This window comes from Vombatus ursinus, unplaced genomic scaffold, assembly GCF_900497805.2.
Source record: "Vombatus ursinus unplaced genomic scaffold, bare-nosed wombat genome assembly UNPS02011613.1, whole genome shotgun sequence".
NCBI classification, from domain to species: Eukaryota; Metazoa; Chordata; class Mammalia; order Diprotodontia; family Vombatidae; genus Vombatus; species Vombatus ursinus.
Window position 1 is genome coordinate 1,657,909 of NW_020951391.1, and position 26,319 is coordinate 1,684,227.

Sequence of the window (26,319 nt, forward strand, 5' to 3'; positions counted from 1 at the left end):
TTCCAAATTGCCTCTTGGTGGTCTCCCCCAAGGATCTTCCTTTCTGCATACACTTATCCATTCCTATGACTTTAGCCATCACCTTTATAGGGATAATTCAATATCTCTTTTAGTCCTAACCTCTTGTATGAACCTTGGACCAATTTTCAGCTCTCTTCTGGACATCTCTAAATCAATGTCCGACTAGCACCTCAAACTCAACATATTTGAAATCAGACTCATTATTTTTATTTCTCCTCTCAAGGACATAAGTACCTCTTCTGACTTCTCTATTTCTAATGTACCTATGAATCTCCTAGTCATTCAAGGCTCAAAAACCAAGCAATTAGCTTAGCTTTCTCCCTCTCCTTGCACAACTAGCCAATCACCAATTTCTGTGGATTCTACTTCCATAAGGCTCCTCCATTCTATCATTACCAACCAGTTCAGGCCTTTCTAGACTCCTGCAATTACCTCCTAACTGGTCACAGGTTCATAGATTTAAAGCTGGAAGGGTCCCTAGAGATCATCCAATCCAAGTACCAAGGCTGAGAATTGCAGTGCCTTCCCCAAGAGTACAAAGGTAATAAGTGGCAGAGCCAGGATCAAAGCCAGGGCTCCTTCTATTGTTCCCACTTTTCCCCCTTTCTAGTCCATTCAACACACCATTGTGGGGTTAATTTTCCTCATGTACAAACAAGCCTGATCATTTTCCAGTGGCTCCTCACTGCCTACTAGATAAAATCCAAATTCCTTACCCTATCATTCAAAGACCTCCATAATTTGGCTCTGATTAACCTTTTTCGGTTTTCCATGCCCGATGCTTTTGCTCAACTTGACTACCACTCCCTGTTCCCCAAACATGGCCTCCCTTCTTGCTCTGCTCACACACTACTTCTGCCTTCAGTGCCCTTCTCAGAACTGCACATCTTCACCTGCTAAAATCCTATTCCTCCTTCAAGGCTTAGCCTTATAACCAAACATCAACTTCAGGTTGCCTTCCCTGATCCCCTCAGCTAGAAGTGATCTCTCTCTTCTAAATTCTCATCGTGCTTCATACTTCATTTAAAATGACATTTACCTGTAACATAAGGTGCAGAGATTGACAGTCTTTTCTCCTCTCTAAGACAGAGAAGAAGCTAGGGCCCATGTCTTACTCATCTTTGTAACCCTCATAGTCTAGTATAGTGCTCTGCACAGAGAGGTTAGGCAGTCAATATCTATTTGCTGAATGAACACCTTAGCAATTTATAAGAGTTTATAAGGAGTTTATAAGCGAAATCTCTTTCTCTTCTACCCTAGCTCTTGTGAAAAGTCAGTCTTGCTTTTTCTCAAGTGGCCCACATCAACATCTTCTAGCCGACTGTAAACCCACTTTAAGATCAGCCAATTTTTGACTTGGCTTGCCACAGATGCTGACTTAAAGACAAAACTATTCAAAATGTGACAAGCATTTACTAAGAGCCCACTGTGTGCAAAGATTAAGTATAGGCTTATTAACAGAAACCCGCCTCCCTCAGTCAGAATGTAAGAAAATTCTTGGTGAATGAGGAATTCACTTCTGCTACAATTCCCCTTTCTTATCTCCCCAGTAACTATTTCAGTAGGTATAATTCTTTTAGAAAGGAGCAGCAAAGTGCTGGGGAATATGCTGATTAAGGTGACCTGATTTTAAAAAAAGAAAGAAACCAAAATGTGTATTTTCATTCATGAAACTGGCAAGGGGAGGCTAGTGGGTGGAATTACTCCAGGAGAAGGTGAATGACTCTGGAGTAACTAGGATGGCACTGGAAAGGGAACAAGGTAGTAGGCAATGCTGGTGTTTTAACCAGGGCTCTTTCATACATACATACATACATACATACATACATATATATGTATATGTCCAGAAGTTAGAGGGTGCCTCTGCCAATGAATGGCCCAATGGACTAGGAGGAGGAGGAGGAAGAGGAGGAGGAAGAGCAGGAGGAAGAGGAGGATCAGGAGGCGCAGGGGCAGGAGGAGGAGGCGTGTCTCCCTTCGGGTGACTTCCTCGGGGACAAGAGGACAACGGCCCCCAATGACCTCTCGTCCATCCCGGAGGCCGACCCCCGGCTGCCCTCCCGAGCCCTGCGGGCCCACGGACGGCGGGGTCCAGCGCGGCTGCGGGCCCCCGGAGCCCGGGGCCGGTCCGGCTCGCCCGCCCGCTCTCCGGGCTAGGCCTCGCTTCCTGCTCCAGCCCCCCGCTGTGCTGACAGCTCCGGGTCAGCGGCGGCCCGCAGGCCCCGCCCCGCCCCGCCGGCGCCCCGCACACGCCCACCCCTGCCCGGCCTCGCCCTCAGACCCCCTGACCTCCGAGTCCTTGCGCTGGTTGCGGTTGAACTCCCGCCCTTTGCCCCCGGGCAGGACGCCCCCGCCGCCCCCGCCGCCGCCGGCGGTCCGCGGGGCCACGGCCTGGGGCTGCGGGGACGCGGGGGGCGGGGGCGGCGGCGGCTGCGGCTGCTTGTTGTTCACGATCAGAGGACCTGGCCCACCGCCTCCCGGCTCCATCTTGGCTCCTGCAGCCCCAGCCCAACTCCCGCGCGGCCGTCGGGCCTCTTCTCTCGCGAGATTTGACCCCCACCCAGCCGCGCCCCCTCACTTCCGCCATAAAGAGTGTGGCGGCGGACGGAAGAAGCCATCTTGAGAGCGGCAGCCTTTTAGGGTCTCTGAGCCCGGGATACCTCTGGGCTGCCCAGCATCACGACGCTGGGTCAGATTGTTGTAGCTGGTCAGTTGTTTTTCAGTCGTGTGACCTCATTTGGGGTTTTCTTGGCAGAGATATTGGGGTGGTCTGCCATTTCCTTCTCCAGCTCATTTGACAGATGAGGAAACTGAGGCAAACAGGGTTAAGTGACTTGCCCAGGGTCACACAGCTAGTCAGTGTCTGAGGCCAGGTTTGAATTCAGGAAGATGAGTCTTCCTGACTCCAGGCTCAGTACTCTGTCCACTGCACCACCTAGCTGCAGGGTCAAATTATGGACTCATTATTTTCCAATGCTATTTGTTAGGTAGAATTCATTATTTGGAGCCAGAAGAACTGGCTTCCAATCCTCTTGACTGCTGCTTTGAGCTCTACAGTACAGGGGTAGTGGAAGGAGCATCCAAATGGAGTTAGGACTTGAGTTCAAATGCCCCTTCTTTTTAAGTAGGGAGGATATGGCAATCAATATACCAACAAGTATTTAAGTGCCATACTATCATGGTGCCTCTCTATAAGGCAGTATGGCCCTCGGGATAGAAAAGTGGTTAATTTCCCTTTCCTTATCAGTAAAATGGAGAGGATTGGATCAGATGGCTTCTTAGGCTCTTTCCAGCTCCATGACCTTTGGAAGACCTAGGGTTAGATCCTGCTTCTGACACATTCCCCCCAACCTTTAAGTTGCTTTAAAAAAAAAAGGGGGAGGTCAACCTGCACTGGAGTTTTTTGGGGTTTTTTTTGGGGGGGAGGGAATTCCCTATACCAAGGAAATGACACACCTAGTGCCTGACCCTGTCCCCTAACAGGTAAAAAGGTCTATCTCTAGGTACTGTTGATCAGTGAGGGCTGTTCCCTTTTCCAGTGAAAACACAGGCCTGGTCCCTACCCTAGGTCCTGAGGGAATACAAGGGTGAATACCAGGAGGTAACATGGGCATATACAAACAAAATACATAAAAGATAATGCCCTCTCTCACCCCACACAGTGTTAGCAGGGAAGATTTGCCAGCCTAGCTGAAGTTCCAAGGTGCCCTGAGGGAGAGATAAGAAGTATCATGTGCATGTACCATCACTACCTTGACCACCATCTTCCCTCAGACCCTGATGGAAACAGTCCAAGGCCCTGAACCTAAGAGCCGAGGGAATTAGTAATGCCTCCAGCAACTCTTGTGGAGATACAGCTTGGCAAGTGTTCCTGTAGGTGCTATAATCAGAGATACTGAAGACCCCAGAAATAAAGTACTTGTCACCAAAATCCTTGGCCCTTTCCAATGGTTCAACATTAGAAAATGATACGGCATTATCAATGGAAGTGACATTTTTAAAAAAGGCATTACCACCTGATTTGCTGATGCACCTGGAGAAGCATGGGATTGTTACACCTGATTTGCTGTTGAAGTTTTCATGTGTTCTATCCCCCAATAGGATGTAAGCTCTATGAGAAAAGGGCTTGTCTCACTTTTCTATTTGTATCCCCAGTGCTTAGCACAGTGCTTTGCTTAAAAAAAAAAAAAAAAAAAAAAAACCAGGTGCTTAAAAAAATTTTATTCATTCATTTACCAACAGCTGACAAGAATGGCTTAATGTGGGAGGTTCCATCTGAGCTAGGGATTCTCAGAGACAGGTGAGGAAAGAGTACATTCTAGGCATGAAGGACAGTGAGATAGGAGAATAAGAATGATGTGGGTAGATGTAGTGTTGTGTGTGACAAACAAGGAGACCATTTTGGCTGAACCAGAGAGTTGGACAAGGAGACTAATATATGGTAGGCTGGGGTCAAGTTGGAAAGGATTTCAAATGTTAAATGAAGAAGTTTGACCCTGGAAGTAATAGGGAGCCCTAGACATGAAGTTAGACCTATCTACTACTTTGGCAGTTATGTGGAAGATGGATGGAGAGGAAATAATCTGAAGCAGGATGATCAGATTATTACAATAGTCCAGGCTAGAGATAAGGAGCCTAAATCGTTTCATGAATAGAAAGATGACAGATGAAGAGATATCGTGGGATAGAAATGACAAGATCAGCAACTGGCTGGATCTCCAAGATCCTTTCCAACTCAAAATCTCATGATCTCTCTCCTTTTCTTTTCTCTCTCTCTCCTTCCAATTGCCAGAAATATAGCCTGTGGAGCCCCACCAACACTTCTTCTAGGCTGGTGCCCAAACGAAACTGACAAGCAGGACTGAGGATTTGGTTGGAAAAGGGAGAGGGCTTAGGACAGTTCTATGTTAACATAAACATGCAAATCACATGCAGATTGGCATTTTGGTTCTGGTATAAACAGATGATACACTTGATTGCAATAGGCCTGCTTCCATTCCCTGGGAAATGACCCAAAAAATACATATTCTCTCAAAATCTCAGGGTCAAGCTTTATCAAAACCTGAGTCACCTTTCTCCTCAGCCAAGCAAATGCGTGAGCATTTGAAGGTCCACTGACTTGTTCTCTAAAGCTCTTTTCCAAGACAAGATTCAGGAAGTTAAGGGGAATTCTTTTAGAATATAACTTCATACAATAGATTCATAGATTTAGAGCTAACAGGACCTAGTCCAACTTGTATGTTTCAGTTTCCTTACATGTGAAGTGAAAGGTTTCTACTATGACTTTCTAAGGAGCCCTCCAGCTCTCAAATGAAGATATACTGCCTTTCTTGAGCCACGAGATTGCTCTAGGGTTCCTTCTAAATCCAAACCCAGTGATAGTAATAGGACAAGTGCCTAGCTCCAAGTCTGGAGGCTGGTCGCCTTAGTAATATGAAAGTTCATCACCTGCACTGAATGATCTTGTCCTGGAGGAATTAGAATGCAGGCTGTGGGGGGGGGGGGGGAGCCCGATCACCATTGCCTCTGGGCCAGAGATTAGAGAGGTTCCACCCGCTCCTGAGAGAAGTAGGAGGTACAGCTTACTGAAAGAAGGGTCTGCTCACCTTAACTATGAGCAAATATAGCAAGTAACTCTATATGACTTATTGTTTATGAATGAGGCAGTCTGTTTTGATCTTTTTCAATGCCAGATTGATCTATGATCTTGTCAAATGTCTCATAAAACTGATTAGGAGTGAAAATAAAATAAAGCAAAGTTCATGAATTTCTGGTTAGCAACATTATCTCCTTGCAGGAGGGACACAATATTACTAATGCATTTATAGCAAAAGTTTGTGGAAGGCAGAGAAGGCATATTCCATTAATAAGCACAGCATACTGAAAAAGCCACCTAATCTAAAAGTCTGTTTCCTCATGGAATAATTTGAGTCCCAGTATTATTTCTGACACCACTTAACTCTTTTCTAAGACAGTATAAGCTTAACAGGACAGGATGACCCCTTTGATTCTCACAAGTTGGTTAACTGGGTGGCAGATTTGGCCTTGATGCCCTGCCCAGATGTCAAAGGATACAGGGCATTCCCAACTCAGAGAATGGTAAGGGATGGGAAACCATGGATCATTCACTGAAACATCTGAGCCACTGTGACCTGAGCTGAAGGGGATAAGGGGTTGTCTGGTGAAGCCCAGGGTGGATAAAGAAGGCTAACTGGGAATGACGGCGATGCAACACATTCCTACTGTCTTCCCAGTTACCTTGGTTTCTCACTGGACTAAGAATAACTGAGTCTTTGTACTTCATTTTCAAATAACCAACAAGAGAGTAAAAGGGCGCCATCTGGTGGATTTCCTCACTGGCAGCAGCAGAGAACCAGTTCCTGGACCTTTATCTAAGCAAACACAAGTTGACAAGGGACCCACTTGGGGCAGGAACAGAAACCGTTGACAACACTCTATCTACTCTGGCACCAACTCCTCTCATCAGGGACAAGTAAGGCACTTTAGGTTGCTATTCAGGGCCAATGACATGGGAATCACCTTGAACTCTACTCTTGGTCATTCTCTAGAGGTGCCTCCTTTCTTCCTACCCATGTTCTATCTTCCACTGCAGCTACTGTACCTTCAAATCCAGACCTCCAGAAACCATGCCACAGAGAAGACAAACCAGTCAGTTTTGGAACTCCAGTTACTCTGTCAATAAGCATTAAGTGCTTACTATGTGCCAGGCACTTGTGCTGAGTATTGTACAAAGGCCACAAGTAAAAAAAAAAAAGGCCCCTGGTATCAGGGAGGTCACACTCTAACAGGGGAGACAACATGCAAATACTATGTACATACAAGATACAAACGCTCAGAGGGAAGATATTAACAGTTGAGGGGGTGGGGGTGGATAGGGAAGGACCTCTCCTGCACTTGTGTTTTGAGCTGTGTTGAAGGAAGCCTAGGAATTGGGAGGCAAAAGCCAGGGAGAACATTGCAGGAAGGAAGGGTCAGTGAAAAGGCTTGGAGCTGGGAGACAAGCGTCCCAGCTCCAAGCAAGAAGGTCGGTGCAGTAGGATCATACAGTGTGTAACAAGATGGGAAAGGTCAGGTTGGAAAGGACTTTAAATGCCAAACAGACTGCTTTATATTTGGTAATACTAAGATGCCCTGTGCCTATTCCCTTTCCCAATCACCTGTGTTAAGTGGGATTTTCTTACACTTCAACCAAAACAATGTATCACAGCAGCCAATGCGAAAGCAGATGAGAATCCAACTTTCTTCTATTAAGCAAAACATTAAAGAGATCTGCAAAAATATACAAAACAATGCCACTCTTCTCACTACATTTCCTGTTTTTGGAAGGTTATTTTTCACAAAATATGTAATTTATGTTAACATGCAATGGGGCTATTATTTTAACATTTTTATCATTTTAATTTATAACATGGTAAATATTGACAGATATGACCCACTTACACAAAAGCACTCTGGAGTATTCAGTAATTTTTAAGAGCATGATGGAGTTCTGAAACCAAACCAAAAATTAAGAACCATTGCCCTAGGCAAAGACCTGGGCTGTAGTCTCAGCTCCATCACTTAATAGATGCGTGATTTTGAACAAGCCACAAGCTCTATGAGCCTCAAAGACTGGCAATGCAGGCCTCATGTGGTCCCCTGCCAGTGGCTGGGAGGACAAAATAAAAACAGTGGGCATCATCTCTGCCTCTGTGCTGCTGATACTGATCCTGCTATTCTTGGTGCCAGAGATGGATATTTCCCCAACTCCCAATGGCCTCACCTGCTCCTTCCTTCTCTGTATTCTACTGCATTTAGTTGAAAGCATTCATAATTGTCTCATCTCAAAGACCTTATTGAGTCTTATTTTCCCTACTTCTTCCTTACCTCCTTGAGGATGGAGACCCATATCTTATACTGCTTCAATTCCTCTGTAGCACCCTGGTCATAGCAGGACAGCAATCAATATCTGGTGAATGTGGTTTTGACAAATGACTCTATTCAAGCAACAGGTTATAAAGAACCTTTGTGTTCCCACAAAGAACGAGGCAGATTACCAGGAATTTTCTAATCGACTTTAATGATTATTGCTTATCTGCAAGGATTAATATTGCATTCATTAAAAATCATTCATATACAAAATAAACCTATTCCACCCAGGTTGCTCTCCACGTGCTCCCTCTGATCTAAGACACCTCATTCCATAATGTCCTTTGTTACATGGCTTGAACAGAGTTGGAGCCCTTATCTAATACTCCTATTGACGTAGTAATAGATATGGGAGCAGGGAAGTAGGCCAGAGGGTAGCATGAACCTGGGCTATTTCCCTCCAACAGGGAAAGTCAGTGGGGACACTGATGGTCAGAATACCTCCTAATGAGGGTGGTGGTCTGTTCTCTTTGGAAGAACAGATACAAACAGGGTCTGCCTTGGGAACATGGGGCTCTGATAGCATCTATGGAGAAGAAAGCATGGTCACACTGATAAAGGATTGAATGCGGTAAAAAGGAAGAGGAGAGAAAAAGGAGAAATATTTTGGCATGAGGCACTGTCTCCTGATAGGAAGGAACGGCTTGGAAGCTTTCTTTTCTTGTGTTCTTGGTTGTAATTTCTGTCTCTCTGGTCACCAGCAATAGAGAAATCAAAGACCTAAATTCCCAACACCAACATATGAACCAGCTCAATAGTACCATTGTTCAACTAGTTGAGGGTGATTAGGATTTTGAACAAGTATGTACTTAAAAGCTACTGAGCCCAAAGCTCAGTTTCCCATGCAGAGACATTGGCAAGCTGGGTGTGTGGTTTAAGGATGTATTTCTCTGGTGCTTCAGAAAATGGCTCTGTGGGTATGAGCCAGGACTTACGAGCCGTATTCCTTGCCCTGAATGAATGTACTTTGAATGCACAGACCTTGATTTCCTTTTGCTGGATGCACCAATGTGAATGTCAGACTAATCTCAACACAGCCTGAAGCTGCACACACGTCACTCCCTCACCCCAGCTTCATCTACTCATTTTTTCCCCACTGCCACTACCCCAGATATGTTCAGGGACAGATGTGCAGCTGACCAGGGACACAGCCTCCAAAAGCAATCCAGGGCTTTATTCTGAGTGACTGTTTAATAAACTCGCCTTCAGCACAAGCAATACAGTGGAAGAGCTGATGGAATAAGCAGCTATGGCCCCAATTTACTGACACTGTAAAACTGTGGGCTTAAAACAAAGAGGCCTCCCATGGAGTCTGAGCCCAGCAGCTGATTAGACATGGCTTTGCACCCTCCCTATCAGGTGTCTAAAGGAGAAAGAGGGACTGGCACCTACTAAGGGCCAAGCAGTTCCACAAGTGTTAACTCTAAAAATTTTCCTTAAAAAAAAAATTGTACAACAGAAACTGGTGTTGAAAGAGAAATTTCAGTTGAGACAGGTGCAGTCTGGCTAAAAACTAGAAAGGAATGCAGAAGGCGCCCTAGGAGTGGAGGAGGACGTGCTCTGGTCGGGGTGGGCAGCTGGGCTTTGAACAGGCATCCACTCGCCAGCACTCCTCTGAACCAGTGATGGTGCCTTGCACAAGAAACAGGGCCTTCAACTTCTGAGGGAAATCAACAAACATGCACACAGCCTACATCTCACCTACCCAGCTGGGAAGTACAGCCTTTGCTCCTCCAACAGTTGTGAAGAAGCCCTGATTCAGCAGCTAAGAAATGGGCTCTTTTAAGGCAATTTAGACATTGCAGATTGTTCCACATAGAAAAGAGTACCTTAGTGTTTTCTGTTATTAAGGTACCCCATTAAGACTAAGGTGCCCCAGGATGGGTAAAGGTAACTATAGGAAAGTATCACCCCTCCTAGCTAGGAAAATGAATTCCTTCTGTAGTGACTAGGGTAAGAAATTTTGAACCCTCAGTTTCATCTGTAAAGCTAGGAAACAAATCCCTGTGCGGTTTAGCGAGCTTAGACAGACAAAGACATGAGAAAAAGAGTATTAAACCACAGCGAAAAGAAATTCAAGAAAAGAGTAAAATGAAAATAAAAGTTATTTTAAAAAATATTTCTTTAAAAGTTATGTGGTTCTGTGTGGACTGATCCTCTGCAATATGGTCCATCAGTATCTGCAATAAAAGGAGATTAATTGGTCAGTTCTTGCCTTTCATCTGAGAAAATTCAAGAGAGGCTGACTCCAGCATATTTCCCACTCTTTTCAACAGCCCAAGTTAGAAATGCTTACCTAATCAGGAAGACTCACTCCTCCTTTAGCATTTTTCTCTTTCACCAATACCTATTTCTGATAATATAACCTAGGACTCTAACTGCCTCTTACTTTACTTACACCATTTGAGCTAAGATTCGTTGCTTACTTCAGAAGCAGAGTTCTTGCACCCTTATCAACTAGGCCCTTTATATAGTCTTCAGTTAAAATGGTCCACCTTTTCAATGGGCTACACTTGGAGAGGGGCTTATTTCACCTCCCCTTTGGCCCTTCCTCTCTCTAGGTTACCTGTAATAATTGGGCTTGAATGGCCCATTTTTGTTGAGTCCCAGATATTTTGCTTGGTCATCTGTCAGCTCTGTCAGGTGGGCATCAAATGAAGGCAAGTGCAAACTGGCCACATATTCATCTAGGAAGAGCAAAGAAGGATGTTAAACAGGCTGGCTGCTTCAGGTGAGGACCTTGAGCTACAATCTCACCTTCCACTGTTCTTGACTCCTTCCCACAGGCAGACTTTGAGGAAGTAGCTGGTGGGTGTAACTTAACTATAGTGTAAAACGTTCATCTGTTCCTTACTTAAAAATAGCCATGGGGATTGTTGGCTAAACTGTTGGATTAGTGGAGCTTTGGAGTCCACCAAAACACCCACCTTTTCAGACGAATGTTATAACAATAACATCTAGCCCTATCTCCTCAATCTGTATGTAAATTTCGATCTTTGAAACTTGACTCAGGTTCTCACAGACTGGCCAATAATAGGTCCCAGGCTAAGCCCTACTTGGTCATTGTTTGGGCCATTATTGTCTTAGAATGAATATAAATAGCATTTGTTTCAGTTTTGATCAAAAGGCCCGAGGGTCTGTCTTCCCCTCCCAGATCTGTTTTTTGTTTTGTTTTGTTTTATTTATTATTTTTTTATTTTTTAGGCAATTGGGGTTAAGTGACTTGCCCAGGGTCACACAGCTAGTAAGTCTGAGGGCAGATTTGAACCCAGGTCCTCTTGACTCTAAGACCAGAGCTCTATCCACTGCCCCACCTAGCTGCCCCTTTGTTTTGTTTTAAAGAGGCCATTCTTTGCCTCATTTCTTAATCACTGAAAGAGGATAGCCTCAGTCAAACTGAGACCCAAAGACCTTAGCTTGAAAAGGCTAAGGACCCCCACTGCATCCTGAGCCATCTCCAGATGTCCTGATCTATGTCTGGCCACTGGATCCAGATGGCTCCAGAAGAGAGAGTGAGGCTGGGGGCTTTGCACAGTGCTCTCTCACTTAAATCCAATTTACTTGCATGTCAAAGTATCACCTCCAGGATGTCATGGTCCTCTTCAAGAATGAAGGACAAACATCAAGCAACAGCAGCAATCAATCTGTACTTGTGAAGTGTATTTTTTTGAACCCAAGTCTAACATAAAATTCTACATGTATCCTTATTAAATTTCATCTTATTAGATTTGGCCTATGCCTGCTAAGACTGTTTTGGATATTGACTGGCTAAAGTGTTAACAACTATTTAGATTAACTTGGTGTCATCTGTCTACTGAATAAGCATGTCACCTATACCTTTATCAGAGTGACAGATAAAACTATTAAACAGCTTAGAGCCCAAGGGCTGACCCCTGGGGCACTCTACTAAAGATTAGTCTTTTATCTTGTAACTTCCCAAGATCAAACCATTAATGATTACTCTTCGATTTAGCTACCATTTGACTAGTTTTGATTCTAACAGTAGTAATAATTTAATCCACTTCTTTCCATCTTGTCCTCGTGAATAACTCATGAACTTTGTTAAATGTTTTGCTAAAATCTAGGTCAATTATATCTTTAGCATTCTATCAATCTACTAGGATAGTATCCCTCTGAAGAAAGGAAATGAAATTAGTTTACCTTGTGCAGTGACATCCATTAAAATCAATAACAATTTCAAATTTAAAGTTTCATGGTTTACAAAGCACTTTCCTCACATCATTCCTAAATCAAGTAATTCTGGTATTTCCCCCTCATTTTACAAATGAGGAAACAAAGGCCCAGAGTCGTTAAGAGACTTACTTGGGGAAACACCATTATAAAGGGCTAGAGCCAGGCCATGAGCTCATCTCCGGACTTCAGGCCCAAGTTGCTGCCTTCATAAGAACAATTTGGAATATTACACAAACAAATCCCTGCTGTTTTGCACTCACCCATCTTCTTGGGCAGCAAGTACACATCCTGTTTGTAGCGTCCTTCTGGGGCATTATAGAGTTCTATCAGAGCCAAGGCCTGTGGTGGATAAAACGGGAAAAGATGAAAACAAAAACCAGTTTTTGCGTTGGAGCATTAGCCTAGGCTAATAAGAATCTATAAGAAATTCTATTTGGTATAAGACCAATGCACTGGCCTCAAATGTGCTCGATATCAGCCAATACTACATGACCAGGGTCTATTTAACCCTGAGCAAAGGTTAAGAGGAAACAAAACTCTGCGCAACTCCTGTGTTTTTCAAATAGACACCAAACACTAATTCTGCCTGGTTGAGTTTTCCTCTCTCCTTTAGGAGAGCATTTGAGATTATCCCTTATTTAGTGATGACTTGAGAAGAACTCCAGAATAGGCACATGGTAGAGAGAGTAGTTCAAAGACCTGTTCAAAGTTTAGTACAAATTGCCCTATGGTTATAAGAACTCTATCTTGTTCCATTAATCCCAGTATTAGGAGAAGAAGGCAAGGCCTCCAGTGACATACCTGGGTAGTAGCTGTGATGGAAAGAACAAAAGTGGGTACTGTCGAACAGCTCAGGTTAAGCAGGCGACCCTGAAAATGCATCCAGAAGTAGAGGACAATGGGGAGATCAGTTCTGTTGCTACTCTTGGTTGTAAATTCAGGTGACTTGGGGGCCAGCCTATTATTGGACAGGCTTTAGAGCCTCTCTAGACTCAGCATGAAGAAAAGCCAAGTATGTTGTTCTAATCTAAGTTCTAGGTCCCTGTCCCCCTTTCTCCACCCCCATCCTCTATCCCCTAGTCCCTAATGCCTGGTGTTTTGTAAATAAACCTGGGTCCAAGGGGGTTAAAGAGCAAGAGCTGGTTAACAGCTTTCTCCAGAATATCAACTTCAACTATAGACAATCATTAAAAGTCCCATTCCTTTGTCTCTATCCTCTTGCCATACACAGATCTCTCCATCCCTCATCAAAGCCAGATCCCTTCTGAAAGAATACCTCTGCCAAGAGGACAACACGTTTGCCATCTGGCCAGATGACATGGTCCACCTGAGAGCGAACTCTCTCCCATGTCAATTCCGGCGTCCGGAGGCTTGTCTGAAAGAGAGAGAACAAGTTGAACTGTAGCTATAAAGCGAAAAAAGAAAGCGGGAACGAATGTCGAGTACAGTGGCCACCCGGGATCACATGAAAGAGGAGCCTTACCACATCAATTTCGGTGTTGGAGTGGCCCATGTTGCACACGATGCAGCTATTCTTCATTCGGTCCAAGTGTTCCCGGGTCACTACATTTTTATTTCCTGAAGGGAAGAAAAGAATGACTGGGAAAAAGGTACAATTGGAAAGGTGGAATGCTTCTGGCATTAGCAATGGCATGGAGGATTCTGCTATTTAGGAGAAAAAGGGACCTCTAGGTTTGGTTATAACGCTAACCAGGCCAAAGAAGTCGGCAGGGAGCCAAAGCTTCCCCATTTTGACCCAGTTTTTAGTTCAAAAGAGCATAAAACCAAACACAGGCCTCACTTGCCTTATATAAGCTTCAAATGCCAGACTACATCTCAGGCTTTGCTTACTCTGCCAGGTCAACAATTCTCAAACTTTTTGGTCTCAGGACTTTTTTTACACTTAAAAATTATTAAGGATCTTCAAGAGCTTTAGCTTATGTGGATTTATCTATCAATATTTACAATATTAAAAATTAAAATGTCTTAGTAGAATTATGAAAATAGGTCTTGGGGAAAAGGTCTTGGGGACCCTCAGGGTCCCTGGACCACAGTTTTAAGAACCCATGCTATAAGTTCTAAGCCCTCCTACCCAGACCCATAAGCTTCTACATCTACCTGTACAAGTTATCACCACATCCACTTGTCGAATGACTTCATTTAACTTCACCACCCGGAACCCATCCATACTGGAAGAAGAAAGAGACAGATAAGCATGCAAGCAGGCAGTGATACAGAAGCCAGGCCACTCAAATGTGAGACTCAGTCACATCCAGAGTGGGCTTGAGTATCACCTTCACAGTGATCACACATAACAAGCTATGCTGACCTAGTGACTGTCCTTCTGAAATAACCCAAGACTCTAATTTGAGCAAGAGAAACACTAAAGACCCTGGAATCAAGGGATAGTTTATCTGGAGACTACGATGGCAAGGCTGCACAAAAGGCTTAATAATTAATTATTAGACCAGCCAAAGATGTCCAAACCATGCCCTCTACATTCCTTCTGGGTTCCCTTCAATATGAATGATATTATCAACTTACAGGGCCAGAGGAGTCCAAAGATAAACACTTACATGGGGGATCTAGTACTAAATCTGGTGACGTGATCACCGTTCCTTACCAGGCCTGAAGAGCACAAATAGGGTCAATCTCTGTGATGTAGACTATTGCTCCAAGGGCCTTCAGAGCAGCACAACATCCCTTTCCCACCTGCAAAGCAAGAGAAAGAAATTGGACTCTCACAACTCCAAGCCTGAAGTGTTCAGAAAGGGTTAGCTTTTCGGTAGATGGGACTCAGCCCTCCTGAAGGCCTTCAGCTGAATTTAATCTAGAGAACAAAAGCAGAGCAGAAATGAATACAGAGTACGTTGTACATTCCATGCAAAGCCAGCAATTTACACCAGAATCATAATGCCTAAAAGGGTGAAAACAAGCAAGGAAACAGTGGGGAGATGGGGGGAGGGAATTATTAGGTGAACCAGGCCAAGGTTAGGCATTCACAATCTTATCTCTCACTCCATACAAATCTGCAAGCTCTTACTCTAGAGATTATGACCTTAAAAAGAATCTCACTACCAAATTTTTTTTTTAAAAACCATAATATCACCAAGACCACTGGATGGGAGTGAGGACAGGGACAAAAAACAAGGGCTTGTGATTCCTGACTACATGAATAAGACAGATATTTTCTCTATCAAGGTACACAATTCTTAGAAAGATAAGCCCTCCTGATAAATCATAACCTTAACAGTGGTTATTATCCCCACCCCCCCCACCCCCGAGTTCAGAACCTCCGGTACTACAAATAGCAAATAACTACTGAGTTGGCAGCTCATCCTTAGTTTTCGTTTTTGTTTCTTAAAAAGGCTAGTTCATAAAATTGTACTTTGGGCAAAGCACAGGTTTTCTGTGGCTTACAAAGAAAAAAAAAGCCCACAACAGTGATTTGTTCCATTTGAGACAATTGGCTCCAATTTGTTCCACTCTGAATTCCACATAGCCATTAATGAGCTACTAGTGTGGTTAAAATGGAGTCATCTGAACCAGAACTAATAAAAAGCTACTATCACTAAGGAACAGGAAGGAGACATTCCATTCCATTCCCCACCCTGCTCATAATGCAAGTGAGGTATACCAACTTTGCAAGCCTATCTACTTGGGGTAAAAAAAGTCCTTTGCAAATGAGGAAACATTATCTAAAAGCACACGCAAAGCCCGATTAGCAGTAATCCTAGAGAGACTCCTCTATTTTGCATAAATTTCTGTAGCACAAGTTTCATTACAGGAGTCTATAAAGGACAAAATAGCAGCTAGCAGGCAGAACTGGGGGAGAGAGGAGTTCAAAGAAGGCTGCCAAAGCCCAGCTAGTTACCTCGCCATACCCACACACCACCACTTGTTTTCCTCCAAACATCACATCTGTGGTCCTCTTGAGGCTATGGAAAAAAGATGAAGGCTCCATTCAAACACTGCTAATTCAAATGCAATCACTCTGTGCACCTGTCACATAGGGTGAGTCTTACAGGCTCGGGGTGCCTCAGCTAGAGGACCCCAAACTGCTGTCTCTTTAAATGGGATTCACAGACACCTGCCCAAAGTAAAGAAAAGCAATAAAGAGTCAGACAAGGTAAACAAAGGTTGCTCTTGTCACTTGTACCAAGTGACAGGATCACAAGACTTGAGCTGGAAAAGAGACTGGACACCATGCAGTCCAACCCTTTAGCCTCCAGATGAGCAAAGTGAAGTCAAGTGAGGTAAAATGACTTTCTTGTGGGTCACAGAGCAGGTGGCAGCATAAGGCTTCACACCTGGACCTGGGCCTGATCCTCTGACCCCAAACCCAGGGCCTTTCCAATGACAGCTTCAAGCTCTCTCTCCTCCCCTTCCTCATAGGTTTGATACTTGCAGTCTCTACTCACCCATCCAAAATGGACTCTCGGCAGCAGTACAAGTTATCAAACTTCTGTTTGGTAACAGAGTCATTGACATTCATGGCTGGAACACAGAGCTTGCCAGCTTTGGAGAGCTGGTACAGCCTAAGAGGAGGAGAAATCACAAACACAAATTAACAGAATGAAAATGAAATGTGGGAACAACTGCATTAACTCCCTTCCAAGTCCAGCCCTACTACCCTTCTCACCCCTACTTCCCAAGGATTTAGCAAACAAAAGCCTATTCCTTGCCTTCCCTCACTTAGAACTTTTAGAGAAAGGCTTAGAGAAGCTTACTTCTCTATAAAAGTCATGCCATTTCCCTAAACTCACCTGATTCAAGGGGAGAAAAAAAAAAGATCATAACTAGAAGCAACCTTCTTCTAGGGCCCCCCCATTTTTCAAAAATGAAAAGTCAAGAGTCAGCCTTTGGCTGGTGAAAACGTTCTCAACCTCTGCTACAGGCTTAACAGACAGCCCAGCAGAAATGACATAGGAACTTGCTGAGGCAAAGGCAAGAGGGGCAACTACCCCAGAGGCTGTTACCTGTGCACACCAGTCACGCTCTCCTCCACAATGCCTCGGATCTTCTTAAACACGTTTGGGTACTTCTTATAAACCCAGTGAGTTAAGTCTCCCCCATCATCCAGGATCTACAGAACAGCCAGAAGACTTCTATGGGCATTCAGGCTGCTAACGCTGGGAGAACTTTGGACCCCCTTTCTGAACCAACAGTGAGTCCTACAGTGGCCTCTTATGATTAGGAGGAAAGAGGCTCACATAGGGAAGATATAGTTGGTCTTGTTGACACGAAAAGGACCACAACCAAGGATTCCTAGGTTCTGGGTCTTAGTTGCAAAACTGGACAGTGGGCTCTTCATAACCTATTTTTCCCTAAGACTTGAGGTATACAGAATTCTTTAATGCAACAAGAGAGCTCGTGAAGTGGGAAGAAAAGCCAGATCCGTGCTCCAAAAGATGTCTCTGAGTAATTTCCTCTCATTTCCCATCTGTTATTTCTGAGCCAGAAGCATCTAGCTACTCCCCCCTTCTTCCCCTAACTCTACGTCCAACTCTCAGACCCTTCCTTGACAACTGGCAAATAAAACACTTTAAAAGGAACAGTCAATGGACATGACAAAACATCTAGAACATATTCAGTAATGGGAGTCATGTTTTGAGGAAAGAGGAAAGGAGAAATGCAACAGCTTCTCCAGAGGTCAGAAAGGAAACACTTCTTTTTGCTTTTTACCATGTTGGCTTGCCAACCATCCATGTTCACACAGCGGTCAATGCACCACCAGAAGTCATCCTCTGACTCCCCCTTCCATGCAAACACTGCAACACCTGGAAAGAAGTAAATACAATTAGTTCTCTTTTTTGGTTAAATTTCCCCTAGACCTGTGGGAAGAGCAAGAGCCCTAAGGAAATAATTATCTGGGGGGACTAGAAAGCCAAAGGCACCAAACTACCACTGTGAGTCTGGCAATGACTTTGGTGAAAGGACAGAAACATTCGAGTCTAAGCATTTTAAGATCCTGAGAAAGTCATTACAAAATGAAGAACATCTGATTTCTAAGCACCACAAGAATGAAATAAAGGCAGAAATAAATCTCCAAGTAAGGAACCTGCTAAATCAAATGAATGCCTGAATAACTGGCAGTTCATGTGAAATGGTGATGTCCCTTCAAAGGGAGGTCCACAATTAGGCATAACTCTAGGATTTGTTTAAGAATAACTCTACATCAGGGACTGACAGGAGACTAAAATTTCCCCTTCTCAAACCTTACCGAAATCCTTCCATAATTAAACCAGAAGACAGTTCTGTTCCTTTCCTTTTGAACTGCTTACAGGAAATTATGCTTAGGCATCTTTCTGGGGGCAAAGATGGTATAAAACATGACCAACTTACCAGCTTCTGCCAATGCAGCCGCAACCTCATTTTGAGTGGAGTAGATGTTGCAGGCAGACCAGCGACACTGAGCCCCTAGGGCACAGAGTGTCTCAATCAACACCTGTACACACAGGTAGGAAAACACAGTGAGAAATGGGGGACCATGACATAGTGGCATGCAAAAGATATCAAGAAGGCCACCCACAAACTCTGACACAACAATTGCTAAACAGAAATAAAAGAATACAAACTAGGTAGTATAGGTAGTAGAGGGATACTTTACTTTATACAAAAGATATATTCCTTCAGAGTATAAATCAGGTACTATTTTTAAAATGCATCAAGGGACCTTCCTTGCTATGTAAAGGAATAATATGGAAAATCCTTTAACATCTTTGCTTTGTAAATTCAACTCTTCATAGTAGGTACAGATAAAGTAAGCTACACTTATATAAATAAAGATTTTGATACCTATAGAAAACCAAATCCTTCAGTAACAGAAAGGTAATACCTAATAAAGATGAGATGGAGATGGAAGAACCTGTGCTAAATGCTAGCCATAGCACGTCTCTTTTCCTCTCTCTACTTTGTTATGAGGCTCCTTCCATGTCCCCCAATGTATTTACTCACTGCAGTCTGGGCCGTGATGTGTGTACAGCCCACTATTTTAGCACCAGCCAAGGGCTTCTCCCCCTGAGCACGTTTCCTGAGTGAAATCAGAGCAGACATGTCTGTGAAAGAACAGAGATTTGAGCTAGGACTGCACTAGTGATCTCACCAATCCTGCCAGAATGCACTCTGAGGCAGTCAGGTTCACACACTGAAGACCCATTATGGAAAGTCCAGTTGAGGCCAGGTAGCGGAAGGCTGAGAAGCACCAAGCACATTCCCACAATGATTACAGACTACATGTGATGAGGCTGGCAGAGCTACAGTGAGTGAGTTATCACAGAAGCACCTGGAAATTGATCTCCTGCACTTCTTCAAGCACTAGGTAGCACACAGTGGCTCCCAGCTAGATGACAAACAGAAGTAGCAGCTTTTCAAAACTGGTGAAACTAGAGATATTCTGGTTGCTCATTTGGGGAAAATGATAAGTTTGGCTAATGATATCATATACAAATAAGACCAAGAAGGGAGACTTCACCCTCAGCTGAAGCGACTTGCTTCTGCTTTTCCATGCTCTGTCTCACCCCATCGTGGAGGTCTCTTTGGTTCCCCGACTCCCTCCCTGTATAGAATATGCCTGAAATGTGAAATCGATACAAGGATAACTCAAGATTTCCTAGGTGAGCTAACCTGAAACAAAGGGTTCAAATGATTAGACTTTGGTCACTTATGGCTGTTCCAGGAGAGGGTGCTGCAGCCACCCAAGACGCTTCAGTCCATCACACCCTAACTTAAAGCTTACTTCCCTCACATGACTGAGGGTGGACGCTTCTAGGAAACTTTCTCACACTGGAAGTTTCATTGATCGCTTAACTCTGTGGGACCCTGTAGAACTAGTCACAGTATGGTTAAGTGGGCTCTTTACTGAGCTGATACACAGTAGGGTCAGATCACTAAGAGTGATGCTGCCAGGAGGAAAAAGGTATTCAAATGTGCCTACTATGTGCTAAGAAAAAAAAAAAAAAAAAGAGGGAGAGAGCAAGAGGATGAGGCCTCACCTAAACTCAAGGGTTGCTCTGGCAGCCGAGCATGCTGCATTTCCCCCAGGCATCTTCAGGTTAGCTTCACACCACTAACTGGCTCAGAGACTCTTAGACCCAAGAAGTGGTTGTTTCTAATCCCCAAACCCAGCAGGTTCTCGGACCCTCTTCCTTTCTTTACCTTGTTCAGCAATCTCAATCTCCCGGCGCCCAAATTCTGCTTGTTTGATATTCTTCACACAAAAATTGCTGCTGCCCTTGGAGTTGGTTTGTTGCTTCTCTCTCGGGGAAACCTCATCATCGGAGCTGTCTGTATAGGAGGCAGCTAAAGCCAGGGAGGAAAGAAATGACAACAGGACAATCTCAATGGCTCCAAACGCAACCCAGGCCAGCGACCTAAGGGACAAGTTTCACATTCATTCTCACCTCCAGAGCTCAGAACTGCTGTCTGTCTATTCATGTGGCTGTCATTCCACCTACCTTGATGTCCCTTTGGCCTTAGTGCCAGCACTATCAAACCACTGCAATTTCTTCACTTCAACACCTCCAAAGGGCTCAAAGTAATGTAACACTTGTTGCCAATTCTGGTAACGAACTGGTCTGGCTGAGTCACAGGAAATAATTCAGTACTGATAAAAGCAATGGCATTTTCCTAAAGAGGAAAACTGTGCATGGAGGCAATGAAATCTTAATAGGGATTACAGAAGGTTGTAAAAGGACACAACGAGGGGAAAAATGAGACAGAAGACATATAGTTTAGGTTCTATTGACAGTCTGGGAAAAAGTTAAATGAGTTTGTTTACAGGGAATTGGTGAGAATAAGCTAAAAGGGTATCTCTTTTCAGGTAGAGATACCGGACAAACCACAACCGCCTCTTTCCTCCTTAACACTTCCTCTGTCACTAGTCCTCTCTTCCTTGACATATGACTGCACACAATGATCTGTGTCTAGTCCAATGTCCCTTCAGTCTCATCCGAATGCCAAGAATCTTCCACATTCAGTTTATCATTGGACCACACTGCTATCCTCTAACAGCTCTTTAACTGTTTTTAACACCAATAGCTACCCATTATACAGAATGTCTTCTCTTCAGCACTGCATCTTCTACCACCACTGAGCCCACTGTCTCTCTCAGAATCAGCTGGACTTGCCTAACGTTATGTGAATCTGTTTCTGCAGATGCCCCTGCTCATGGAAGCCTTCACCCTTCAAACAGCCTTTTGATTCTATTCATAGAACATTCACGAAGCACCTGGGAACAAGGCACTGAGCAAAGACTAAGGTAAAAAGAGAAAAAAAGTGAGCCTCTGACCTTGAGGAATTTCTAATCTCATGAGGACAAATGAATAACACAAAAGGCAGAGTGGGATGGGGCAAAATGCCTCAAGACCAAGTACTCTAGGAAAATTTGAGTAGGATGAAATCAAGGAAGATTTTGCAAAGGAGGCAGTGACTGAGCTGGTTCCCAAATGAAGAAAAGGATTTTAAGAACAGAGATGTATATTCTAGGAATAAGGTAAATGGGTGAATAGCCAGTAATTTAGCATGTTCATACTAGTAGAACAGGCAGACCAGACTGATACCTTACTATAAAAGCTCAGCTTGGGAATCCACTTTTTTAGAAGCCATATACTGAATAAGTAGGAGAGGAGGTCACAGTGACTGCGTATTAATAATAATTTTGTATCGTAGTTCCTGTGTGTCAGGCACATGCTAAGCTCTTTATAATTGTTATCTTATTTGATCTTCACAACAACCCTGTGAGATAAGTGCTATGATTAACCCCATTTTATACATGTGAAAATTGAGGCAGGTAGGGGCTAAGTGACTTGTCTAGGGTCACAGAGTTAGTAAGGGTCTGAGGCCAAATTTGAACTCAGGACTTCCTGACTCCAGGCTCAGCCCTTTGTGCACAATAACTGTGGGTCAAGACCTCACATAGGGTCATGACCCACAGTTTAAGAAGTGCTGATGGGGTCAAAAATGGATAAAGCTTCAGAAGCCCTGCACTGTGGCATCACCAAGTTGCAACAGTTTGATCAGCTTATCCTCCCAAGACAGTATTCTTTTTTCTGATGGTGACTGGCTAGCCATGACTCCTCTCTTTGCCTCCACATTTCCAGCACCAATGAGACAATGAGGCAGCAGCTCTGCCTAGTTAACAGTGCTGTGCAAAGGTCAGGTATTATTAAGAAGGTAACAATTTAGTTACCAGGTTGCTGTGAGGATTAAATGAGATAAAGCTGAATGGCTACAACACTGGATGGGTGTGAAGGACTGGAGCAATTGCACAGTGGGGAGAAGCCTGCTGGGCAGGTACTGCCCCTCAATGGGAAGAGTGGGCCCAAGAAAGTGGGGATAACGGATGCTTAATAATGGCTGCAAGTGTATGACCTTATATTTATATAGATAAATCCATCTATGTAAGATATTTTATAGCTTTCACAACTATAAAATACATTCTAAATATATTATTCTAATAAATACAAACATACCATAAATACTATGTTTGTAAGGTACTTTATAGTTTTAAAAACATAAAGAGGTCAACACTTGTGTCTATCTCTTCACCTTCTATTCAATCCTTGACTCTTTGCAATATGGTTTTTTTTATCCGACCACTGAAAGAAACTGTTCTCTCTCTAAGGCTGCTAATGATTTTTTAAATCCCATGGTCTTTTCTCAAAACTACAGCACCTGACACCTGATCACTTCCCAGCTCCTGAATGCCCTTTCCTCTCTAGGTAAGCATGCCACGATTGCCTCTTATTTCTCTTCCTACCTGATGACCTTTTCAGTGTCTTCTGCAGGATCACCCTCCATGCCCCACCCCCTTGTGTGGAGGTATATATCTTAGGGCTCCAGCCTGGGCCCTCCTTTTCTCCCTTTTCACTAACTTTCTTGGGCTATCCCATCAGCTCATAATGGATTCAACTATTAGCTCTGTACAAATCACTCCCAAATCTATATACTAAGCCTTCATCTCTCTCTCTTGAACTGTAGTCCTCCTATCCCAACTGCTTTCAAAACTTCCTGACTTGATGTCCTGTAGGCATCTGAAACTCAACATGTCCAAAACGGACTCCTTCCCTTAAAGTCATCCCCCCTCTTAACTTCCTTCCCTGTTTCTGTCTAAAATACTCCCAATCTTCCAGTCACTCAGGTTCACAACCTAAGAGTCATTCTTGATTATTCACTCTTCCTCCCTCTCCCAACCCCCCCCCCCCAGCCAACTGTCTTCCTCCTTGTCATAGTCCATCTTCTCTCCCTGGGCCCCTAAACAGACTGCCCTCCAGGCCTCGACCTTTCTCCCATCCTCACCAGTGTGCTCAGAATTTCTAACTCACTGTGAAATTCAGCTCAAGTCCTCTCTTTACAAGAGGCCTCACCCTTCTAATTGCTGATGCCCTTCCTTCCCCCTGCCTCCAACCATTATTTTGCATTTCTTTTGGACATATTTAATATTTAATTATACTGTTACATGTTGCTTTCTTCTAGTAGAATTTAAGCTCCTTGAGGGCAAGTACTGTTCATTTTGTTCTTCTATCCCCAATACCTAGAGCAGTGCCTGATGGATAACCAATGCTTGTTGAATTAAATTAAAAAAACAAGTCACAGGAAATTAACTTCATTCTTCCCTCCTTCCTTTCTTCCAGACTGGTAGATCAGGGGAATGCCATAGACATACCTTGATTTCAATAAGGCATTTGACAAAGACTTTCATGATATTTTTATGGACAAACTGGAGAGCTATAAGCAGGATAATATAGTTAGAGAGGGATTCAGAACTGGTTGGTTAATCACCCAAAGAGTGAGAATTAATAAGCCCATGTTGATCTGGGGGAATGTATGCGCCAGAGTACCCTCAGGGCTTTACTTTCAGCCCTGTTCTATTTTTATCAGTATCTTTAATGATGATAAATATATCATGGTTATCAAATGTACAGAAGATGAAAAGCTTAAAGGCATATTTAAAACAGATGACACTTGGGAACCAAGATCTACATGGGCTGGAATAATGGGCTGAATTTAATACGGTGAAAATTAATAAAAACAAATGTCAAATCGCATTCCACAAGTTTAGCAAGTCAACTGCACAAGTAAAAGGGTAAGGCAGCCCTCATGAAAAGATCTAATTAAGTGTTGTGGTGAACCCCAAGTACAGCGAGAGTCAGTAATAAACTATGGCAGTCCAAAAGGCCAGTGTGATCTCAGAAGGCATTAAGAGAAGTGAAGAGTATCCAGAATAAAGGAGACTCTACCCTGCTCACACCATACTTGGATTACATTCCACAAGTTAATTCATCCAGCCTACAAACACTAAGTGCACCCAGCACTGTACCAGATACTGGTGAAGATAGTTTGGCTAGGATATGTCCCTCCCATCACTGAGCTTATAGTTTACAAGTAAGATAAAACACCAAGAGAGCTATAATTATTGGGTTTACTTCTCAACACAATTTAGTATGGTTATCGACTATTAGGAGCATATAAAGGAAGGCAATCTGGATTGGGAGGTACCTCAAAATCATGTCAAACAAAGATTGGTTAAAAGGATAACGGATATTTAGCTTGGAGAAGCCTCAGAGAGAACTGATTGCTATCTTCAGGTATTTGAAGGACTATCATGAATAAGAGGAATAAGCCTTTTTTTTTTTTTAAACCAGACTCAAAGGACAGAAAAAGGAATAAGAAATGAGAGCTGTAGAAAGAAGAATGTTGGACCTTCGTGGGGAAAAACTTTCTAACAACTGGAGATGATCAAAAACAGAATGAGCTACTATTTCATGAGGTTAACACTGGTCATCTTTAGGTGCAATCAATCAACACACATTTATTAAGCACTTACTGTGTTCCAAACATTGTGCAAGGCAATGGGGATACAAAGACCAAAATGAAACCATCCTCTCCTTCAAAGAGCTGACATTCCCTTAGGATAGCCATGTCTATAAACAAATGTCGATAAAATATATGCAAAATAAATACAAAGTACTTTTGGGAGGGAGGATCCTAGGGGCTGGAGGCATCAGGAAGGGGTTCATGCAGAAAATGGTGCTTGGGATTCTAAGAGGCAAAGTTTAGGAAGGAGTACATCCCAGGTCAGGGGAAAATCTATCGAAAAGGCACAGAGAAGGAAAGGGAGAATGTTGTGTGTAAGGGCTGGACAGCAAGGGCAGTTTGGCTGGACTATAGGATGCAGGAATGAGAGTAAAATAGGATAAAAGCTGGAAACTAGATGACTATTCTCAGTGATGGTGTCAATGGAATTCTTGATCAAGTACAGGCTGGACTAAATGTCCTATGGCATTGAGATAGGGAAAAAGATGATCAACAAAGGATTCTGATTTCTTTTGAAAAAGTAAAACAGGTTCACTGTCCTGAGCCCAGCTGTCCAGGCCTTCCATAACTACTGCCACTTTACCTTTCCAGCTTCATTTTACCTATTACTCCTCAATATGCTCTCTTAATACTTCAACTAACTATATTATTCTTTGTCCCTTAGGTAAACACACTGTTAACTACATCTGGAATACCCTTCCTCCCACGCCTTACCTGCTTTGCTTAGCATCATTCAAAGTCCAATTTAAATACTATCTGCTCCAGGAAGCATTTCCAGATATCCTGGTTGCTATGACCTTCCCCCCAGGGCCTCATATGTATGTTTTCTGACCCTCTAACACATTTATTATGCAATATATTATAATTATCCATGTTTGTCTTATCTATAAGATCCAGTAGAATAGGGACCATTTAGGACCTCAACAGCCATCTGAGTATACTCATTTTATCTCTCCAAGTCCCAGAGTAATCACTTAATAAATATTTGTGAATGAAAGGCACAATGAGAGTCATGACACCTTTGGCTAAAATTGAATTCTATGCAGTGCATTATTTCCCCAAGGGAAAAGCAAAGTTGAGTTTGAAGTCAGAATCAGGGCCTGAATAGTTGGAAAAGTAGCTGCCTACAGAAGGACGTGCCTTCTCATGAAGCTATCAGATGATGGTTTCCTGTCAATTTCCCCTATTAAGTCAGTCAAAGGGAGAAATACATACATATTTGCTATTTGTATTTATGTAATTATGTATATATGTACACATGTATATATGTACACAGAGATACATATTTGAAGGAGTTTATATTTAAGCACAATATAAAATTAGACTTCTGAAAATAAAAACAAAGGAAAAACCAGTTAA

The 26,319-nt window shown here is 43.3% G+C and overlaps 2 protein-coding genes across 7 annotated transcripts in view; both read right to left on the bottom strand.

Annotated features, from left to right (window-relative positions):
* Window positions 1-7,999, bottom strand: part of STRIP1 (striatin interacting protein 1) — a 29,237-nt gene extending 21,238 nt beyond the window's left edge. Inside the window, exon 1 of one of the 3 annotated variants that reach the window (XM_027856753.1) lies at window positions 2,311-2,508. In XM_027856753.1, the coding sequence (XP_027712554.1) occupies window positions 2,311-2,508 (198 nt within the window). Of the gene's footprint in view, window positions 1-2,310; window positions 2,509-7,908 lie in introns of those variants that run through there. The other 2 variants (XM_027856754.1, XM_027856755.1) reach the window with 2 other exon arrangements.
* Window positions 8,000-8,082: 83 nt separating this feature from the next.
* Window positions 8,083-26,319, bottom strand: part of AHCYL1 (adenosylhomocysteinase like 1) — a 45,493-nt gene continuing 27,256 nt past the window's right edge. Inside the window, exons 3-18 of one of the 4 annotated variants that reach the window (XM_027856756.1) lie at window positions 20,302-20,445; window positions 19,619-19,717; window positions 19,102-19,202; window positions 18,490-18,592; window positions 17,830-17,924; window positions 17,124-17,230; window positions 16,566-16,682; window positions 16,019-16,082; window positions 14,768-14,856; window positions 14,263-14,333; window positions 13,628-13,722; window positions 13,421-13,519; window positions 12,946-13,014; window positions 12,405-12,483; window positions 10,517-10,637; window positions 8,083-10,130 (exon numbers count right to left, since the gene is read on the bottom strand). In XM_027856756.1, coding sequence (XP_027712557.1) covers window positions 10,124-10,130; window positions 10,517-10,637; window positions 12,405-12,483; window positions 12,946-13,014; window positions 13,421-13,519; window positions 13,628-13,722; window positions 14,263-14,333; window positions 14,768-14,856; window positions 16,019-16,082; window positions 16,566-16,682; window positions 17,124-17,230; window positions 17,830-17,924; window positions 18,490-18,592; window positions 19,102-19,202; window positions 19,619-19,717; window positions 20,302-20,445 — 1,460 coding nt within the window. In that variant the 3' untranslated portion in view covers window positions 8,083-10,123. Of the gene's footprint in view, window positions 10,131-10,512; window positions 10,638-12,404; window positions 12,484-12,945; window positions 13,015-13,420; window positions 13,520-13,627; window positions 13,723-14,262; window positions 14,334-14,767; window positions 14,857-16,018; window positions 16,083-16,565; window positions 16,683-17,123; window positions 17,231-17,829; window positions 17,925-18,489; window positions 18,593-19,101; window positions 19,203-19,618; window positions 19,718-20,301; window positions 20,446-26,319 lie in introns of those variants that run through there. The other 3 variants (XM_027856758.1, XM_027856757.1, XM_027856759.1) reach the window with 3 other exon arrangements.